At 53.5% G+C, this 18,273-nt stretch overlaps 1 protein-coding gene across 4 annotated transcripts in view; it reads right to left on the reverse strand.

Annotated features, from left to right (window-relative positions):
• Positions 1-18,273, reverse strand: part of ZFR2 (zinc finger RNA binding protein 2) — a 43,773-nt gene that overhangs the window by 17,537 nt on the left and 7,963 nt on the right. For all 4 annotated transcript variants that reach the window (XR_007476196.1, XR_007476195.1, XR_007476197.1 and 1 more), the window contains exons 2-6: positions 6,928-7,159; positions 5,849-5,969; positions 5,177-5,380; positions 4,774-5,048; positions 1,814-1,996 (exon numbers count right to left, since the gene is read on the reverse strand). Coding sequence is in view for 1 of the 4 variants with exons in the window: in XM_033400744.2 (XP_033256635.2) it covers positions 1,814-1,996; positions 4,774-5,048; positions 5,177-5,380; positions 5,849-5,969; positions 6,928-7,159 (1,015 nt within the window). In the remaining 3 variants the exon portion in view is untranslated. The remainder of the gene's footprint in view (positions 1-1,813; positions 1,997-4,773; positions 5,049-5,176; positions 5,381-5,848; positions 5,970-6,927; positions 7,160-18,273) is intronic.

Here is an 18,273-nt window from a genome sequence, read left to right on the forward strand (position 1 = left end):
GGAACAGACCCAACCCCCTGTAAGGGCTGCTCAGGCCTGGCCAACCTTCCTCAGGGGTAGGAAGAGCACCTCACCGGGCATGGGGGAGCTGGCAGACTGTGGAAGTGAGGGCGGTGGTCCACCCTGTCCCTGGGGACCCTGCCCCTTCCCCCTGCTCCCACTTAAATGCCTTGGGAAGGGCCTTCCTGAGCTGTCTCCTGCTTCTAGGCCCCCACTGCTCCTGCATATGGGGGACCTATGACCTTGACACCCCTGTTGGCTTACACAGACCCCCTTCCTCCAAACTCCACCGCCTGCGCTGAGAAGCACGGCTGTTTTCTGCATGCCAAGCACCAGCCCAGTGCCAGCCCCAGGTAGAGACACAGTGTGCGTAGAGCGCCTGCTAAGATGGACACATGTACATGTCCACGACACAGATCCATGCTCGGTATACGTGGGTGTACACGTCCATAGACACACCTCCACATTCTGCAGGAACTCACATACACGTCCAGGGACACAGATCCACCTAGGATACAGTCACCTGCCCTGTCCTCGGCATGCCCCGCCGCCAACAAAGGCACTTAATTGCAAAAGTTCCCGTTGGAAAGGACTGTTCCACCACCCCGAGTCTGCACTGACGACCGTCTCAGACACCTTCTTCTCTGGCTCTAAGTCTCTGACACTCACGGCTCAAACCTGCCCCCCACCCCGGGGCTGGCTGCAGGGCCTCTTGACCCCAGAACGAGTCCCAGCCTGCGAGCTGTGACACCCACAGCCCACCCCGCCTGGGCCCAGCATTCCCGCCTGCACCCCTGCTACCACCAAGCCGGCACGTCCCCTTTTCCATGCTTCACTGCTCCTTCCTTGGTGGGTTTTGTGGGTTCACGCAGGCATTCGAGAGGCTGTCCCAGCTGGGCTGGGGAACGAGGCCCTTGATGAGCAGGGGGAGAAGACAGATCCTCAGGCAGGCGCTCGGGGAGGCCCAGCCTGCAGCGGGGGATGGAAGGGGGCTGCCGAAGGCAGGGTGTGAGCAAAGGCCCGGGGGCAGGAGGGAGCGTGGCCGGTGAGCTGGGGCAGCTGGAGGGGGTTCTGTGGATGGGGCAGAGAGAGGCAGCCACGGGACAGGGGCCTTCCTAACCCTCTCACTCTAAACCTCGTGGTGCAGCTCAAAGCAGGCGTCCAGCCAGGAATTCCCCCTCCTCCTGTCCTCAGCGCATACCTGAAAGGTGAGCATCCCCTTGCAGGTTCATGATGCCATTTGGGGAAGGTTTGCTGATTTCCAAAAAGCACCTCTGGACCATAGAAAGAGGGCATAGGGAGAGGGGCCCTACCTTCTCTCGGGTGGAGGAGCCCATTCATTTCCTCATAATATGACATACTACAGGCATTTTTAAGCCCACAGGAAAATGTTGATATTAAAATAGTAATAAATATGACAAATGCTGATATTAAATAATTTAGTATCAATGAAAACGTTGATATTAAAATATTAAACCTTACTACTTTAATCTGATTTTTAATAAATAAGGACCCCAAATGGAATATACCATTTGATCTCATCAACATACAAACTCTGGTTCATATATACATGCAGACACACCCAAGGCCAAGAACAGTTTCCTCTGGGGTCTGGGTACGAGCTGCCCTGCTCCATGCTTCTGTCCAGGGGCAGATGTGACTTTTATAACTGGGAGAAGGCGTTTGGCTTTGGAGGAAGGAGGACGCGTGGGCCTGCAGGAAAAGTCGCTTCTCGTGGGTGGCTGCCCACCCCCCATGTCATGGGATGCCCCTCTGGGTCCCGAGTGGGCCGGGGCCTGTGAGGGGCTCCTACCTTCTGGTGCTTGGACCCCCGGATGTGGGCGTCATAGGCCTCCGCCCCGGTGCAGGACACGGCACACAGGTCGCAGTGCAGCTGCGCCTGCACCCCTCGTGGGCTGCTGCTGGGCTGGATGCCCATATTCTGAGCCGCCTCTTTCTTTTTGTGCTTCTGCCCTTCCAGGTGCTCGCGGTAGGTCTGCCGGCAGAGAGCGAGGGCGGCCTGAGGGGGGTGTGTGCCCACCTGGCACCGCGCCTTCCCCATCGCCGCAGTTCACGGGAGGCCTGATGTCCCCACCCCTCTGTTCACGGCCTCCTTTTAAAGCCCAGTCAACAGAGAGAAGACTCAGAAGCTCGGACTGAAAGACATAAGGTTGCCTTCTCTTTTGTTTTTTCTAAAAATCAATGAGTTTCTTCAGCAAGCATTCTCAAAGGAGCACACATTTAGTTTCAGGGGCTGCTTGAAAGAATATTCCAGCTTTTCAGAATCTGACCTCAGAAGCCAAGCAAGGATGCGTGCTACCAGAACGATGGGGGACACACTTCACTGTTACAGCACTGCTCCCAAACCGCGGGGTCCACCTGGGGGAGGTGGCCACGAGGCACAGACCCACGCTTTCCGCACCGCGTGCCCGAGATGTCTGACAGCATCTGGCACACGACTGAGCTCTCACGGGGCAGCCCTGACTTGTCTCTGGGAAGCCTTAAGATGAGGCAAAGTGGGGCTGCTAACCCAATGCCCTCTAACCATGCCAAGAGTCAACATTCCACGGAATAGAAATGCCTCTGGAAAATACCAAAGGCACTGGTGACGTTGGCTGGCTCTGGGGGCAGGGACAGGAGTGGGAAGGGTGCTCTCGGAATGTAGAAATCTGTGGGGTTTTTTTTTTGGCTGTGCCTCGTGGCATGTGGGATCTTAGTTCCCTGACCAGGGATTGAACCCATGCCCCCTGCAGTGGAAGCGCAGTCTTAACCACTGGACCGCCAGGGAAGTCCCAGGAATCTGTGTTTTTACCTAAGCCACAGAACACACACACACACACACACACACACACACACGCACGCACGGACATGACGTAAAAGCCTGTGGGCCGGAGACAAGCCTGGAAGGATATACACCAAGGCGCCAACAGTAAACTACTTCAGAACACACTTCGCAGAGTCTGAGCCCGTAGAAAGAACACATGTTCGCAGTTTATGCCATCCCGATGCCTGACTCTCCATCACAGACACGGACCAGATGTGGAATGAGAAAAAACCCAGAGGAGCATTAGAAGGAGGCCTGCCTGGCGCCCTGCGGCTCCTGAAGCCCACAGCTGCCCTGGCGGCCCCTCACTTGGCCGGGACGGAGACCGCACCGCCAACTGTGCCGTCCTGGACTCAAAGACAGGTGCCCGGAAAAGAGGCAGAAGTGCTGCCCCCGCTGCGAGGAGGCCACACCAACCAAGTCCTTCCGATGCAGATGGAGGCCGTGTGTGGCTGCTTCCACGTTAACCGTGTCTCAAGCGGCGCTGGGTGGGCGCGGGAGGGGTGAGCAGGAAAGGGCAGCACGGGGACTCCGCAGAAGCACCTGGCATCTCGGTGGTGGAGGCGGATGTGCGAGCCTGGGCAGGTGATGAGCTCGCACGGAGCAGACCACACGCATGCACATGCACGTGCACACAGGCATACACAGGTGCAAGTGAGACCGGTAAAACCTGGGACCTCTGATTCAGTGGACGGGTTCAAGGCCAACATGCCAGCTGTGATAGTGACTGTAGTTTGGCAAAACGTCAGCACTCGGGGTGCTGGGTGAGGGCACGTGGGCCTCTCCGCGGTGTTTCTTACAACCACCTGTGAAACCACCACTACCTCAATGAAAAGTCCAACGAACAAGCGCTGTTAACATTACAAAAAGCTGGGAACAACTGGAGCTGACATGTCTGCGTGCCAGATGCTATGCCGAGTGGTGACACGCTTGGGGAAACCCGGTCCCACAGGGAGACGAGGCTCAGAGAGGCCTCGACACCCACTCAGGTGATGCTCACGTGCCCACGCTCCGTCACACCCCACGGCCATGGGGAGCGTCACACCCTTGCTCAACGTGATGCCGCGAAGAGTCTAGAATCACAGGAGCAGACCTTGTATTGGACTGGTGAGAGGAACCAAGAATCCTCACGATGCAGCCCTGAGTGCGGGCCGCCCGGCCCTCGTCCCTCTGCCAGGGAAGTCTGGGCTGAATGAGGGGTTCTGGGCTCCTCCCACACCTCTATAGCCTGCGATTTGGAGTCTCTGCATGCCTCCACGGTGCCAGCTTTCTCTCAGAGTACTAAGAACAAGACAAAGTCCACATGGGGTGTTTTGTGAGGACCAGCCCTAGCATCTGATGATCTTTGCAGGGAGCGAGGTGGGTCACTTGCGAGCGTGGTTGGGGAGGTCCTTTGCTTAGACAGCAGTGCACTTGCCCGCACACGCGCACAAACATGCTGCTTTTACCCGCCTGTAGCCCTGCCTACACGGTCCTGCCTGCACGGCTCTGCCTACACGGCCCTGTCTGCACGGCCCTGCCTACACGGCCCTGTCTGCACGGCCCTGCCTGCACGGCCCTGTCTGCATGGCCCTGCCTGCACGGCCCTGCCTGCACGGCTCTGCCTACACGGCCCTGCAGCAAAGGTGCACTGTGACCAGCCGCACCTACCGGCCCTCATGTCCAGGAGGGTGCGCTGAGGGCCTCCCTGCTGCAGATGGCCTCAGGGTGCAAGGCCACGCTTCTGCGGCCAAAAACCAGCGCTGGGCCCGCTCTCGTCTTTCACAAGAACACCAGGCAGTTTTAAGGTTATGCTGATGCGCACTTGGCATTGCAAATTAATAACAGATCTCTTTTGAGCAGGCAACGACCCTGACCTCTGGCCGGTCGTAGGGGGCAAGGGAGGGCTCTCCCACCCGTGGGGGCAGGAAGGTCTGGGGCCTGCCCAGCGTGGGGCGGGGGCGGCTGACCTGGGGACCAGCACAGCTGATCTTGCAGATGTCACAATAGTGAAGCGGGAGCTGCTTGGGGCCACCCCTGGGTTTCGGCAGCTTGGTGGCAACTGGTAGCTTCTTGGCGAAGCTGTCGGTGCAATGCGCACTGGGACTGCTTCCCGAGCCGCCCCACAGGGACGAGTCCACGGGCTTTGGGAGCGGGGGCGGCCGCATCTGTGGGAGGAGCAGCGGGGGGTAGTAAGGACTGACTGCTGAGTACGGGGATGTGTCATAGCCTGGGCAGCTTGGTCCTAAGAAGCGGAGAGAAAAATGAGAGGGGGAGATGGGTTGGTTTTGAGGAAAGGACCACATTTATTTCGGCTGCAAATAAAAGAAACAGCCTGCACTTGCATGCCTGCGGGGGAAACCACCATCTTACCAGTGTACGGGGCGGAGGCCGGGCCGAACGAGGATGAGGAAGGCAGCGTGGAGAGGGAGGAGGCCGCGGGCAGGGCGCTGCTCACAGGGGGGTAGGTGGAGGTGGAGGGCAAAGTGCTGGCCAGCTGCCCCGCCTTGGCGGTGGGCACCTGCGGCAGGGGCTGAGCTTGGTTGTACCCAATGCCACCGTAGGCTCCTTGGGGCCCTGGAGAGCAAGCACAGCCTCTGCAGAGCCACTCCTGTGACACCGGGCCCAGGGAGCAGAGAAAGTGTGACCAACATGCCGGCCCAGCTGCCAGGAGCTGGCACGGCCAGGGCGCAACTCACTGTGAAGCCCGGGTGTCTGAGCCGCGCTGGAGGCCAGAGCCCCGGGCTCTCCCAATCTCTAAACTCCAAGTCCTCAGCAGAACCCACCTCCTTGGAAAACACTTCCAGCCCCACCTTCATCTCTCCCCCATCTCTCTGTCTGGGTCTCCCCGCCCCTCTCTCTCGCACACACAGGCCCATTGACTAGTGGAGACTTCGGGGCGTATCTGAGGGGACAGCCCTGAGACCCACGCTACCGCTGCACCTCCTGTGAACCTGACGTGCTTGAAACCTCACTTTCCTGGGGTCCCTCCCGTGTAAGCAAGGCCCGTTTGCCCCCGCCCTGACCCTGCAGAGACCCACCCACCTGGTGGGCAGAGCGTGGCCGTGGCCATGGCTGGGAGCTGAGCCTGGCCAGCAGCAGGTGGCGGGTCCCGTTTGTTCTCGTAGCCACCAGCGGCTGTCGATGGTCCATAGCTGTAACTGTCCTGCGAGAGGGTTTCCATGGGGAACACAGAGCAGGAGAAAGGTGCTCAGGGTGGGGCAAGGCCCCCTCCTTGCCCCCTGCAAGGCCTGCATCCATGTGGTTCCCGAGCTCCTGCTCTGTACCAGCCTCTGTTTTGGGACCTGGGGACGCAGCGACCAGGGAGAGGGATGTGGCCTGCTCCCTCAAAACTGATGCTAATGTCTGAGAGAAAAAGTGCTCTGAGGAACATGCAACGGGACAAGGGCTGCCAGGGATGGCTCGGAGGAGGAGGCAAGCGTGTGGAGACTGGGGACAAGGCTCCTGGCCAGGTTGGCAGGGAGCAGAGGCCCTGGTGGGGGTCAGCGGGTGGGCTGGCAGGAGACCCGGAAGCTGTTTGGAGCAGAGGACTGCGAGCACCAGGGGAGGGGTTGGGGGAGCAGGCGGGGCCGGGGGCGCCGGGAGGGACTGGGGCAACAGGGAGCACGGCTGGATTCTGGTTCACAGGGAGATATGAGCTGTTGCGTGGACCAGGGACTAACTGCATGGAGGTGAGGACGGAACCAAGAGGCCAGGAGGAGGCCCTGGGAGCAGGACAGGAACTCAGGATGGGAGGTTGGGAGAAGTCCCAGAGGTCCTGGGGAAGCAAAGGGGAGTAAAGGAGGGAGGGGACAGAGCCAAGTGGGTACGAGCTTGGCCGAGCAAATCAGGAACAAGCTGTGGGTGACAGAGGCTCAGGGGGTTGGGCCACATGGAGTGTGGGACACCTTGGCGATTCCATGTAGGAACACAGCTGCCAGATCTGCGGTCCTAGAGCTCGGGGTCAGGAAGGGGGCATCGTCAGCACCGGAAAGGCCTGGGAAAGAGGGGAAAGTTCCATCCCCTCTAAGGGCAGGGATGGGAGCATCAGGAGGGTGATGGCCCGTCTGGGTTGCGTTTTCAAGGAAGGACTGGTGCTGGGCAGAGAAAAGTCGGGCTGATACCTGGTAGGAGGGAGCCGTGGTGGCCGCCGGCAGAGGCTCCTGGGGCTGGCCGCCGTAACCGAGGTCCTGGCCGGGGTGGGGCTGGTACCCGCCGTACCCCGCTGGAGTAATGGGCCTGGGTGGCTGGGCAGCCTCGGGAAACGGGATCAAGGCAGGGCCCAGTCCAGGAGCAGGCTGCACGGCCAAGCTGGTTCCAGCAGCTGGGACGGGAAAAGCCATCAGAGGCTGGGCGCTAGAACCACAGATAAACAGACAACCCAGCAGCATTAGACCCTGGCATTTGAGAACCTGCACTGAGCACAAAAATGCCATCTGACACTAGACATCAGCCACTTGGATGCCTCCAGTCCAAGACCCTTCTTCTGTGAGCGCAGGCGCCATTGGAAGCGCTTTTCATGAATTAACACAATCTCACAGCAACCCTGAGTGCTCGGAGCCAGCCTGGTCCCCATTTTCACAGTTGAGAAAAATCATGGAAGGTCGATTAACGCTAAACTAAGAACTCTTTACCTATAAGAACCAGCTCTTGCTTGTGGTTCGTTCTGCAGGAAGCCCAGAGCTGAGGCCTTTTGTCTGCCTCACGTCATCCCTACCTTCCTGCCCTTAGAGAAGGCACTGCCAGCTGCCTGTATGTCCATCTGTTGGTCTGTCCCCACTGTCTGGGAGATGAAACTCTGAGGACAGGTGACAAGTGCCAGATTCAGACCCAGATCTTTCTGATCCCCGCGCTCCTCACTCCGCTAAATATCAGTCACCCAGTAGACAGTCCTCAAATGTAAAAGCCCGTCTGTCGGGGAAGGGTATCGGCAAAGAGTTTAGCCCAGTACCAATAAGAATCATATAAGAAAGTTCCTACAACCCTCCTACACTGTTGTTGGGGATGTACATTGGTGTAGCCACTATGGAAAACAGTATGGAAGTTCCTTAAAAAATAAAAATAGATGGGAATTCCCTGGTGGTCAAGTGGTTAGGACTCAGCGCTTTCACTGCCGAGGGCCAGGGTTCAACCCTTGGTCGGGGAACTAAGATCCCACAAGCCGCATGGAACGGCCAAAAACTTTAAAAATTAAAATACATAAATAAAATAGAGCAACCGTACGATCCAGCAATCCCAATCCTGGATACATATCCAGAAAAGATGAAAACTCTAATTCAGAAAGATGTATGCACCCCAATGTTCACTGCAGCACTATATACAATAGCCAAGACATGGAAGCAACCTAAGCACCCATCGACAGAGGAATGGATAAAGAAGATGTGGTACATATATACAATGGAATATTACTCAGCCATAAAATAGAATGAAACAGTGCCACTTGCAGCAACATGGATGGACCTAGAGATTCTCATACTAAGTGAAGTGAGTTAAAGACAAATATTATATCACTTATATGTCAAATCTGAAAATAATACAAATGAACTTATTTACAAAACAGAAACAGACACACAGACATAGTAAACAATCTTACGGTTACCAAAGGGGAGGGGAGGGAGGAATAAATTAGGAATATGGGATTAACAGGTACACACTACTGCATGGAAAACAGATAAACAACAAGGGCCTACTGTAGAGCACAGGGAACTATATTTAGTATCTTATAATAACCTATAACGGAAAAGATCTTTAAAGAAAATACTGAATCACTTTGCTGTACACCTGAAACTAATACAATATTGTATATCAACTCTACTTCAATTTTTAAAAGAAGGAAGTTCCCGCAAACCCTGTAGGGCAGGGGTCCCCAACCCCCGGGCCACAGCCCAGTACTGGTCTGCGGGCTGTTAGGAACTGAGCCGCACAGCAGGGGGTGCACAACAAGCTTCATCTGCTACTCCCCGTCACTTGCATTATTGCCTGAACCATCCCCTCCACTCTGGCCATGGGAAATCTGTCTTCCACGAAACCGATCCCTGGTGCCAAAAAGGTTGGGGACCGCTGCCGCAGGGGATGAGGCAAGGCGTGTGCGCAGCTCAGAGGCAGGCAGACCTGAGTATAGAGGGACGACGGCTGGCAGCACTTGTCCACTGGCACCTTCACACACATTCTGGGCCGATGCTAGACTCACATGTGATGCTTGCAGTGTCATTCCTGCCCCCCAAAGTGGCTCACTGCCCAGTGGGGAGGGCCATGGAGAAATGGGGACAACTTGGGGGGGGTGTTATCCAGGCCATCCTGGGGGCTGAGGGACCCGCCAGGGAGACAGAAGCGTACTGCTGAGGGTCAAGCAGAGCCCGCTGCATCGGCCCTGCCCATCTCCTAGCCAGCAACTCTTCGTCCTCCTGGCAGCCAGAGGGGTCCGCTCAAAGCACAGACCTGACCACCTCTGCCTCCTGCTCAGAACCCTCCCAAGGCCCTCTGCCTCCATCCCCTCCCACACCTGCTCGCTCCCTTCCTCACCTCCTTCTGCAGCCCTTCCTGAGCCCCTGTTGGAGAGCAGCAGGGCCCTGTAACCCGTCATCCTGCCCCCTCAACCTGCTTGATTTTCCCTCCCAGCACCGCTTGACGCAATCCTTCCACCAACACGAAGCCACAGGAACTGAGGTGGGTCCCAAGCTATTTGCCGGCACGACAGTGGCACCTGGCACATAGCAGGTGCTCAGGAAATATTAGTATGGCCTACAGTCAGGCATTTGGGAAACGGTGGGTGGGAGCAGCCCAATCGCAGGTGGGGTCCTGGCCCGCCGGGGCCCCAGGGATCTTCTCCTCGCATCTTCACATGGTCTCCCTCTATGTGTGTCTATGTCCTAATCTCTTCTTCCTATAAGGACACCAGTCATATTGAATCAGGGCCACCCTAATACCTCATTTTACCTTAATTATCTCTTTAAAGACCCCATCTCCTACAGTCACATTCTTTAGTTAGCAATGAAGCCCTAACCCCCAATACCTAACACCCAAATATGAATAGGAGGACACAAGTCAGCCCATGACAGGGTCATTATTGTAACAAAACTCAAATGACATGAAAATCTTGATTACACAAACATCATTCATGCTGAACTGAAAGCACCTAAAATACATTTTACAGAATATATAATCATTTATGAATTAGTATGTTTTTATTTAAGACACCCAAACATCATCAGCCCATCACCAGAATGCCCAGACACACACAGTAATGATAACCTTTGATGTTCCGACAACTGTAAACCTAGCATCACTCTTTTTTTTCTTCTTGGTCATTAGAAAGGTATATTTGTTAAGGTAGGTGGGACAGAACGTACTGTATTTAACTTTTGCCAGTTTGGTCTATAATGTTGAAATATTTAGACATGGCATGCTGGCTTCCATTTGTACTTTTGCCCTGGGCCTCTCAAACTGTGAAGGCTATTCATTTGGCTGTATTTCATTTCCCTATTTTACTATTGGTAAGTAGTTATATTATATATCAGTTTCTACTGCAGAGTTAAAAATTACCCCCAATAAATGTCAATTGGTACAGCCACTATGGAAAACAATATGAAGCTTCCTCAAAAAATTAAAAATAGAACTAGCATATGATCCAGCAATTCCACTTCTGGGGATTTTTCTGAAGAAAACAAAAACACTAATTCAAAAAGATTATGCACCCCTATGTTCACTGCAGCATTATTTACAAAAGCCAAGATATGGAATCAACCTAAGTGTCCATTGATAGATGAATGGATAAAGAAGATGGATAAAGGAGATATATATCTTTATCCATTTGTCTAACGACGGATGTGTGTGCATGCACGTGTACTCGTGCACAATAGAATATTACTCAGCCGTAAAAAAAAGAATGATATCTTGCCATTTGTGACATGGATAGACCTACAGGGTATTATGTCGAGTGAAACAGGTCAGAGAAAGACAAATACCATGTGATCCCACTTATGTGAAGAATCTAAAAAATAAAACAAATGAGTAAACATAACAAAACAGAAACAGACTCATAGATACAGAGAATAAACTGGTGGTAGCCAGAAGGGAGGATGAGTTAAATAGGTGAGGGAGATTAAGAGGTACAAACTTCCAGTCCTTAAATAAGTAAGTCTGAGGAATGTAATATACAGCATGGGGAATATAGTCAATAATATTGCAATAAATTTGCATGGTAGCAGATGATAACTGGACTTATCGTGGTGATCATTTTGTAATGTATAAAAATATCAAATCACTATGTTACATACCTGAAACTAATAGAATGTTGTGATTATACTTCAATTTAAAAAATTACCCCCAACGATGTGGCTGCAAACAATAATAAATATTTACCATCTTCACAGATTCTGTCGGTCAGAATTTGAGAGTGGCGTGGATGGGCTCTGACTCAGGGTCTTTAAGACGTTGCCAATAAGAAGTCGACTGGGGGAATTCCCTGGCAGTCCAGTGGTTAAGACTCCACGCCCCCAATGCAGGGCACGAATTCAGTCCCTGGTTGGGGAACTAAGGTTCCCCATGCTGCACAGCATGGCCAAAAAAAAAAAAAAGAAGAAGTTGGCTAGGACAGCATCATCTGAAGGCTCGACTGGCATAGTGGGGGTAGTGAGATCTGCTTCCAGGATGGCTCCTTAACATGGTTGGTGCTTTCCCAATGCTGCTTGAGTGTTCTTACAACATGGCGACCAGCTTCCCCCAGAATGAGAGATGCCAGAGAGAGAGAGAGAGAGGAAGGACCAGGTGGAAGCTATCCTTGTTATGAGCCTCAGACATCACATGGCATAACTCCTGCCACATTCTGCCTTAGAAGTGAACCACTAAATACACCCCACCCTCAAGGGGAGAGGATTAAGCACCATCTTTTGAAGGGAGGAGTGAATTTATTTATGGGAACATGGAATATGAATTCTCTTAATGAATACTGAATATGAGAATTTATGGCAATATTTTTAAACCACCACATGCTATTCCCCATTTTCTACTGTTACACATGTTCTACGTATGTTCTGTATATGCTTTCTTGTGCCAGCTTCCCCTCATGGCTTCTTGTCCAGCCTGGGTCCCACACGACCTGCTCCAAACAGGGCACAGCTGAGGAGAATGGGGTGAGGATGGCTGCCTCAGATCCATAAGGATTTAACCTGGAGCTGGGGCCACCTTCTCCTGAGTCACATGGGAGAGGTGTGGACCAACCCAAACTGGCAAGGAAAACGGATGGGATGGGCTTTGGGAGGACGATAAAAAGCCATGCCGTTGAAGCCACTCAGAAGGCTCGAAAAAAGGGGTCTGAGCTGCCCAAGCTGCAAGGGCGGGAGTGCTGGAGTCCAAGTGTGAGCGCAGACCTGGAACTCTCTGGACTGAGCCCTGCTGCCTCTGCTGGGTAAGAGGCCATCAGCACTGCAGTGATGCTTTCCTTCTTGCCTGGCTTCCCAGCGTGCCAATGGCCTCCACCTCCAGAAGGGTCTCCGCCCCCAGTCCTGAAGACCCAGCGCACCAAGTGGTGCCAACTGAGGGTGCTGAGGCAAAGTGTCTCCTGCGGTGGAGGGCAAGTCTTGTCCTTTAGCTGAGGGCCTGAGGGAGTAGAGACAAGCTTGGGGCTTTCTTCACCTGCTCCCGCAGTGACCCAGCTCAGGTCAAAAGCTGTGTCTCCATCTGGTGGGGAGCCCACCTAGGGAACCAGTGAGGCGGCCAGTTGTTGACCTTGTTCCAGGCCAGGAGATCAAACAGCCTGTTCTGTCTAGGGCAGGGTTTCTCGATCCTGGCAATGCTGACATTGCAGCCCAATCACTCTCTGTAGGGGACCATCCTGGGCTCTTTGGGCTGTGGAACAGCATCCGTGGCCTCCACCCGCCCAATGCCAGAGGTGTCCCCAGTTCAAACAACCACAGATTTCCCCAGACACTGTCCGGGTGAGAACCACTGGTCTAGGACAAGCCCAATCCCAGGGCACCAACTCTGAGTCCCCAGCTGCAGATGGGCAACGTCATGTGTTGGTTTACAGCTGGTCCAAACCCTACTCCAGAAGGATCACCGGGACACTGCGGGCTACCCTGTGACTCGGGATCAGGCTTGAGACAGCACGTTTGCGGGCGTAAACTAAGAATTCAGGACATGTTTTTGTTGTATACGACCCTGAGTAGTGATGCTTATGCACCCTGAGGTTTGAAGACCACTGAGCTAGACCAAAGTCAAGGACAAAAGGAGAGTCTGCCCACAGATGGCTGGGCGTCCAAGCCGTTTGGTCTTGATGTAACTCAGTGGTGGGAGATCTCAGGTGTTCCCGTGCCCTGCAGGGTGACTCCCGTCAGTTTTATTACGAGGGCCTGCAAACGTCACAGCTGTGAGCAGACTGATTGGCTGTGAGGCGTACAGGGTCAGGGTAGATATCAGCTTTGAGTTTTATGTGGGATGCTGAAACGCCCTTGATCTCACCGGAGGTCACCCCTGCCCCCTTCTACTCAGATGACAGGATGAAGCACCTCTCCTGTGCAAACAGCTGAGACGCTGGGGGAGGGGCGGGGAAGACAGAGATACACCATCTGGAAGAAGTATGGATGTGCTGACAGCCCAGCAGGCAGCAGGAGCCTCCCCCTCCAACCCAGAGCCTGAAAAGGCCTCACCTATGAAGAATACTGGGATTCCAGAGAGGGCTCAGATGCAGCCCCCGGGCTGAGAGAAGAGCCTGGCACACACGTGGGAAAGGGAGAAGAGCACAGGGGCTGACAGGGGAATGGCCCTGTGTGCTGAGGAACAGAGGAGGGGTGGGTGACAGGAGGCTGGATGGTGGGCTCGGGACTCTGGGATGCCAGGCAGAATCCGAGTTTTATCCAGTAAGCAATCCGGAGTCACCACAGTATCTCAGGACAAGATCTGTCCTGTTTTAGGATGCTAAGGTGGTGCTGTGGACTGAGTTGTGCCCGCCGCCCCTCAAATTCACATGAAGCCCTAACCCCAGTAAGACTGTGTTTGGAGATAGAGCCTTTAAAGAATTAAATGAGGCCATAAGGGTGGGGTCCTAATCCTATAGGACTGGTATCCTTATGAGAAGAGACACCAGGGATGCCCACACAGAGGGAAGACCACACAGGGACACAGGAAGAAGGCAGCCATCTGCAGGCCAGGGAGAGAGGCCTCAGGAGAAACTAACCCTGCCAGCACCTGGATCTTGAATGTCCAGCTTCCAGACTGTGACGAATACATGCATTGTTCAGGCCACTCAGTCTGTGGTGTTTTGTTATGGCAGCTCGAGCAGATTAGACAGGTGGTGATGGCTGTAGAGGGGAGAAGCTGAGGGCAAAGCTGATAGGAGACACACAGAGGCCACTTCAGGTCACCTATGCAAATTTCAGCCAGGTCAGCTCCCGGTGGTCGAGGGCTTTGCTGACACCCAACGGGGCTTGCAAAGCAGGCAAGTAAACGTTTCATGACTATGGTCAAAGTGGTAGCTGTGACCCCAAAGGGAACAGTAGGCCCACCTGAGTAACTGCTCAGGGCAACATAAAGCTGTTTGTGGTCCGGGAGGATGACGTGTTGCCTGGCTTTTATTTAGCTAAGCAAGCTCTGCGGAAGTGGAGCATGGATGCCCTCAAGCTGGGGAGGGTGCACGTGCCATGGGACTCGTGCCCTTCTCAGGAGAGGGCTCAGCACAGTGGAGCCCAGACGGAAGGGATAAAGGGAGAAATGGAAGGGATTTAAAAGAAGGCTAGGCCAAGTATGGCCACATCTGCCCACTGCCTGTTTTTTGCACAGCCCATGAGCAAAAAATGAATTTTGCATTTTTAAGTGGTTGGAGAAAGTTAAGAGAGTACTATTTCATGACACGTGAAAATTATACAAAACTCACATTTCAGTGTCAAAATATAAAGTTTTGATGGCACATAGCCATGCCCACCTGTTTATGTATTGCTTTCAGCCACTTTTGCCCTATAGTGGCCGAGCTCTGTAGCTGCAACAGACCCAGTGTAGCCCGCTGTTGTGGACTGAATGTTTGTGTCTCCCCAAAATTGTTATGTTGAACCCCTACCCCTCAATGTGATGGTGTTAGGAGGTGGGGCCTTTGGGAGGTAACTAGGATTAGATGAGGTCATGAGGGTGGGGCCCCCGTGATGGGATGAATACCCTTATAAAAGTCACAGGAGAGCTTGCCTCCCCACTCCGCTCTCCTCCAGGTGAGGACACAGTGAGAAGTCAGCATTTGCAACCCAAAGAGGGTTCTCACCAGAACCCAACCCTGCCTGCACCCTGATCGCAGACCTCCAGAGGAATAAACTCCTGTTGCTTACAAGCCACCCAGTCTGTGGTACTTTCTCACAGCAGCCTGAACTAAGACACCCCTGGAATGGAAAATATTTACTCTCTGACCTTTTAGGAAAAGGCTTGCTGATCCCCAGCTTAAAACAGCCATGGTTTATTTTGTTCCTAACTCTGTAGGCTGGGCTGGGCTGCATCTGAGGTCAGCAGCAGGCAGCTCCACTTCTGGAGGGCAGCTGGCTGTCCAACGGGCACTGAAGCCCTCCTCCCTATAGTATCTTCTCCTCCAGTGGTCCAGCTGGGGGCCCTTCATGTGGCAGGGTCCCCCAAGATGGAGAGGACGTGTGCAAAGGCTCTGGAGGTCTACGCTTAGAACAGGCATGAACAGGATTGGCAGCTCGAACAGATGTTACACCAGAATACCATAGATTGGGTGGCTTATAAACAACAGAAATTTCTCAGTTCTGGAGACTGGGAAGTCCAAGATGAAGGAACCAGCACACCAGTATCTGGTGAGAGCCTGCGTCCCGGTTCATAGATAGCCATCTTCTCGCTGTGTCCTCAAATGGCACAAGGGGTAAGGGAGCTCTCTGAGGTCCCATTCAAAGGGTACTAATCCCATTCACGAGGGACCCCACCCTCATGACCTAATCACCTCCAAAAGGCCCCACCTCCTAATGCCATCAACTTGGGGGTTAGGTTTCAACATACGAATGGGGGGCGGGGGGTGTATAAACCTTCAGTCTATGGCAGTATCTCTTCCGCTGCAATCTACGGGCCAAGGAGGAGCACAAGGAAGCCCAGGCTCGAGGGCCAGGGAAATGGATGTATTGATAATTTCTAGATGGGAAGAGCTGCATGGTCACAGTGGAAAGGGCGTGGATATAAGAAGGAACAACATAAAGGACAGGGGTGTTTTGGCAACCAATCTACCACATCGAGGTTTTAGGAGCTGAGCTAGCCAAAAAATAGCTCATGGGAGCGACTCCTCAGGCATGGCCCATATGGTTGTCAAAGCCTAGGTAATCTAGAGCAGGGGTTCTCACCTGGGGTGATCCTGCCCCCAGGGGAAAGGGGGTGATATTGAGGACATCTGTGGTTGTTACTTTGGGGGGCTCCTGGCATCGAGTAGGTGGGGGCCAGGGATGCTGCTCCACACCCCACAGTGCCCAGGACGGCCTCACAGAGAACAATCTGAGAAACTCAGACCTGCAAGGTCTGGGTGCCCAGGGTTGGGGATCAGGGATTAGAGCCTAACATTTAAAGGTAGGGGGCAGGAAGGTGAGTCAGCAGCAGAGTCTGTCACTCCCACCCAGGCTCCCTGCCCCAAGTCTGAACGGAGAGTCCCCACACCTCTTCTCCGGCTCCCTTTGGTAAGAGGTCAATTTCTAATAGCCTTTTTCTGGGTCCTTTTACGAATGAGATGAAAGCTGTGACTTCCGGCCCTCTGTGACTCCCCGGAAATGGCACGGCTTTGCCGGTAATCACCTGGGGCCTCACAGGCCCCCGCTTAAGAATCTCTCCTTGAATGGGAGAGCAAAAAGCATTTGTTGAGACTAAAGGCAAAGTTTACGTGCCCCTGTGTGGCGTGGCGTGTTCCCTTCTCTCGGAAAATGTAATAAATCTTCATTCAATGGCAAGACGGCCCCTGTCGTCAGTCACCTCCATGCATGAAAATCCTGCAGGCACAAATGAGACACTCCCTTAGAGCAAGGTTAAGAGAAGAGGTTGAGGACGCGAGGGTTCTGCATGAGGACCAAGGACCAAGATCAAGATCAAGGAAGAGCTCACAGGGGTTTCAAGCTTAGGAACTGGGAGGAGAGCCACAGTCCAGCAGCTGGCATGGGAACAGGAGCCACACCACCTGGCTTCCAATCCTGGCTCTGGCTCACCGCGGGGCCTTGAGTGAGCCACTTCTTCTTTCCTCGTCTCAGTTTACTCACCTGTAAAATGGGAACACCTACCTCTCGGGATGTCGTGACAAACAAGGACTCATGTGCTACAGTGCCTCGCACAGGAGCTCACAACGCAGCCCAGAGTGGCCAGATCTTCCCATTTTAAACAATACCAGAAATCTTTGGAAAGTCTCCCAATTTTAAAATACTGGCACCTAACTCAAATATAGCAAGTAAAAAACCCACTGCACGGGCCAAAGAGAGTTGGTGTGATAATCAAACATGGTCTGCAGGCTACCAATTCTCAGCCCCGACCAAGAGCAAGGAGTTGGGAGTAGTTGTTGAAGAACAGAGTCACACATTTACTCTCGGTGAAGCCTCCCCTCAAGCAAGGGGCCTAAGCTTGTGCTGCTGCTGTCTGAAGTCACCTGCTGCTCACAGGGAGAGGGTGCCGCTGCACCACAAGGCCCAGGGCCGCTGTCCCCATGACAACAAGGGCCCGGTGAGTGCCGCCTGCCTGGCAGGGAGAAGAGCTGAGGCGGGAAGCTGGGGAGAAAGCACCGGCACCTGTTGGCTCAGGAAGAGTGGGACTGAAGCACATCTGTGTGACGCAGACTCACAAGTCCTGGCTGCCATCCTTGTCTTTGGGTCGCAGGATTTTTGGTCTGAATTTTGTTTTGGAGAGTCAGGCTTCTTTGGGTGCATCGTCTAGATAAGATTTGAGAATGCAAGGCTGGCAAGACCCATGGATATGAGCTTGTTCAGTGAGTCACCTAACTGATGGGGACACGGAGGCCCGGAGATGGAAGGGACTCGTCTGGGGAGGCCACATTCCCTGACCCAGGAAACTCTCTGGTACACGCTCTGCTTGCTCCTAAAAGGCCAATCGTAAGGACACATTGCACCTTGAGTGTAGACCTCACTTCAGAAGGGCGCATCTGAGGAATCTACAGGCAAGTGATGAAATGTCACAGGGATGGTCAGGAGGAAAGACAAGTCACTCTGGGTTTGCTGTAACAATGATCTCTGTTGCAGACTGCTTTCAAAGAATCATTCAGTGAGCACACAAACACAATCAAAACATTTAGAGTATGAGAAAAAAAAATCAAGTGGAAGAAAGATTTTTGTGGAATCACAGTGCTGAGAAACCTTACATAGTGCTTTCTTTTTAATTCATGGACTCTTCCTTCCAGGGCATAGCTCTTCACCCACTTATCTATCAACCCTCCTCCTAAGGACCCCCACCCCCACCCCAATGGCAGAAACTAAACCAGAAGGAGGGGTTAAACCTGAGTGCCT

This window comes from Orcinus orca, chromosome 3 (assembly GCF_937001465.1).
Source record: "Orcinus orca chromosome 3, mOrcOrc1.1, whole genome shotgun sequence".
NCBI classification, from domain to species: Eukaryota; Metazoa; Chordata; class Mammalia; order Artiodactyla; family Delphinidae; genus Orcinus; species Orcinus orca.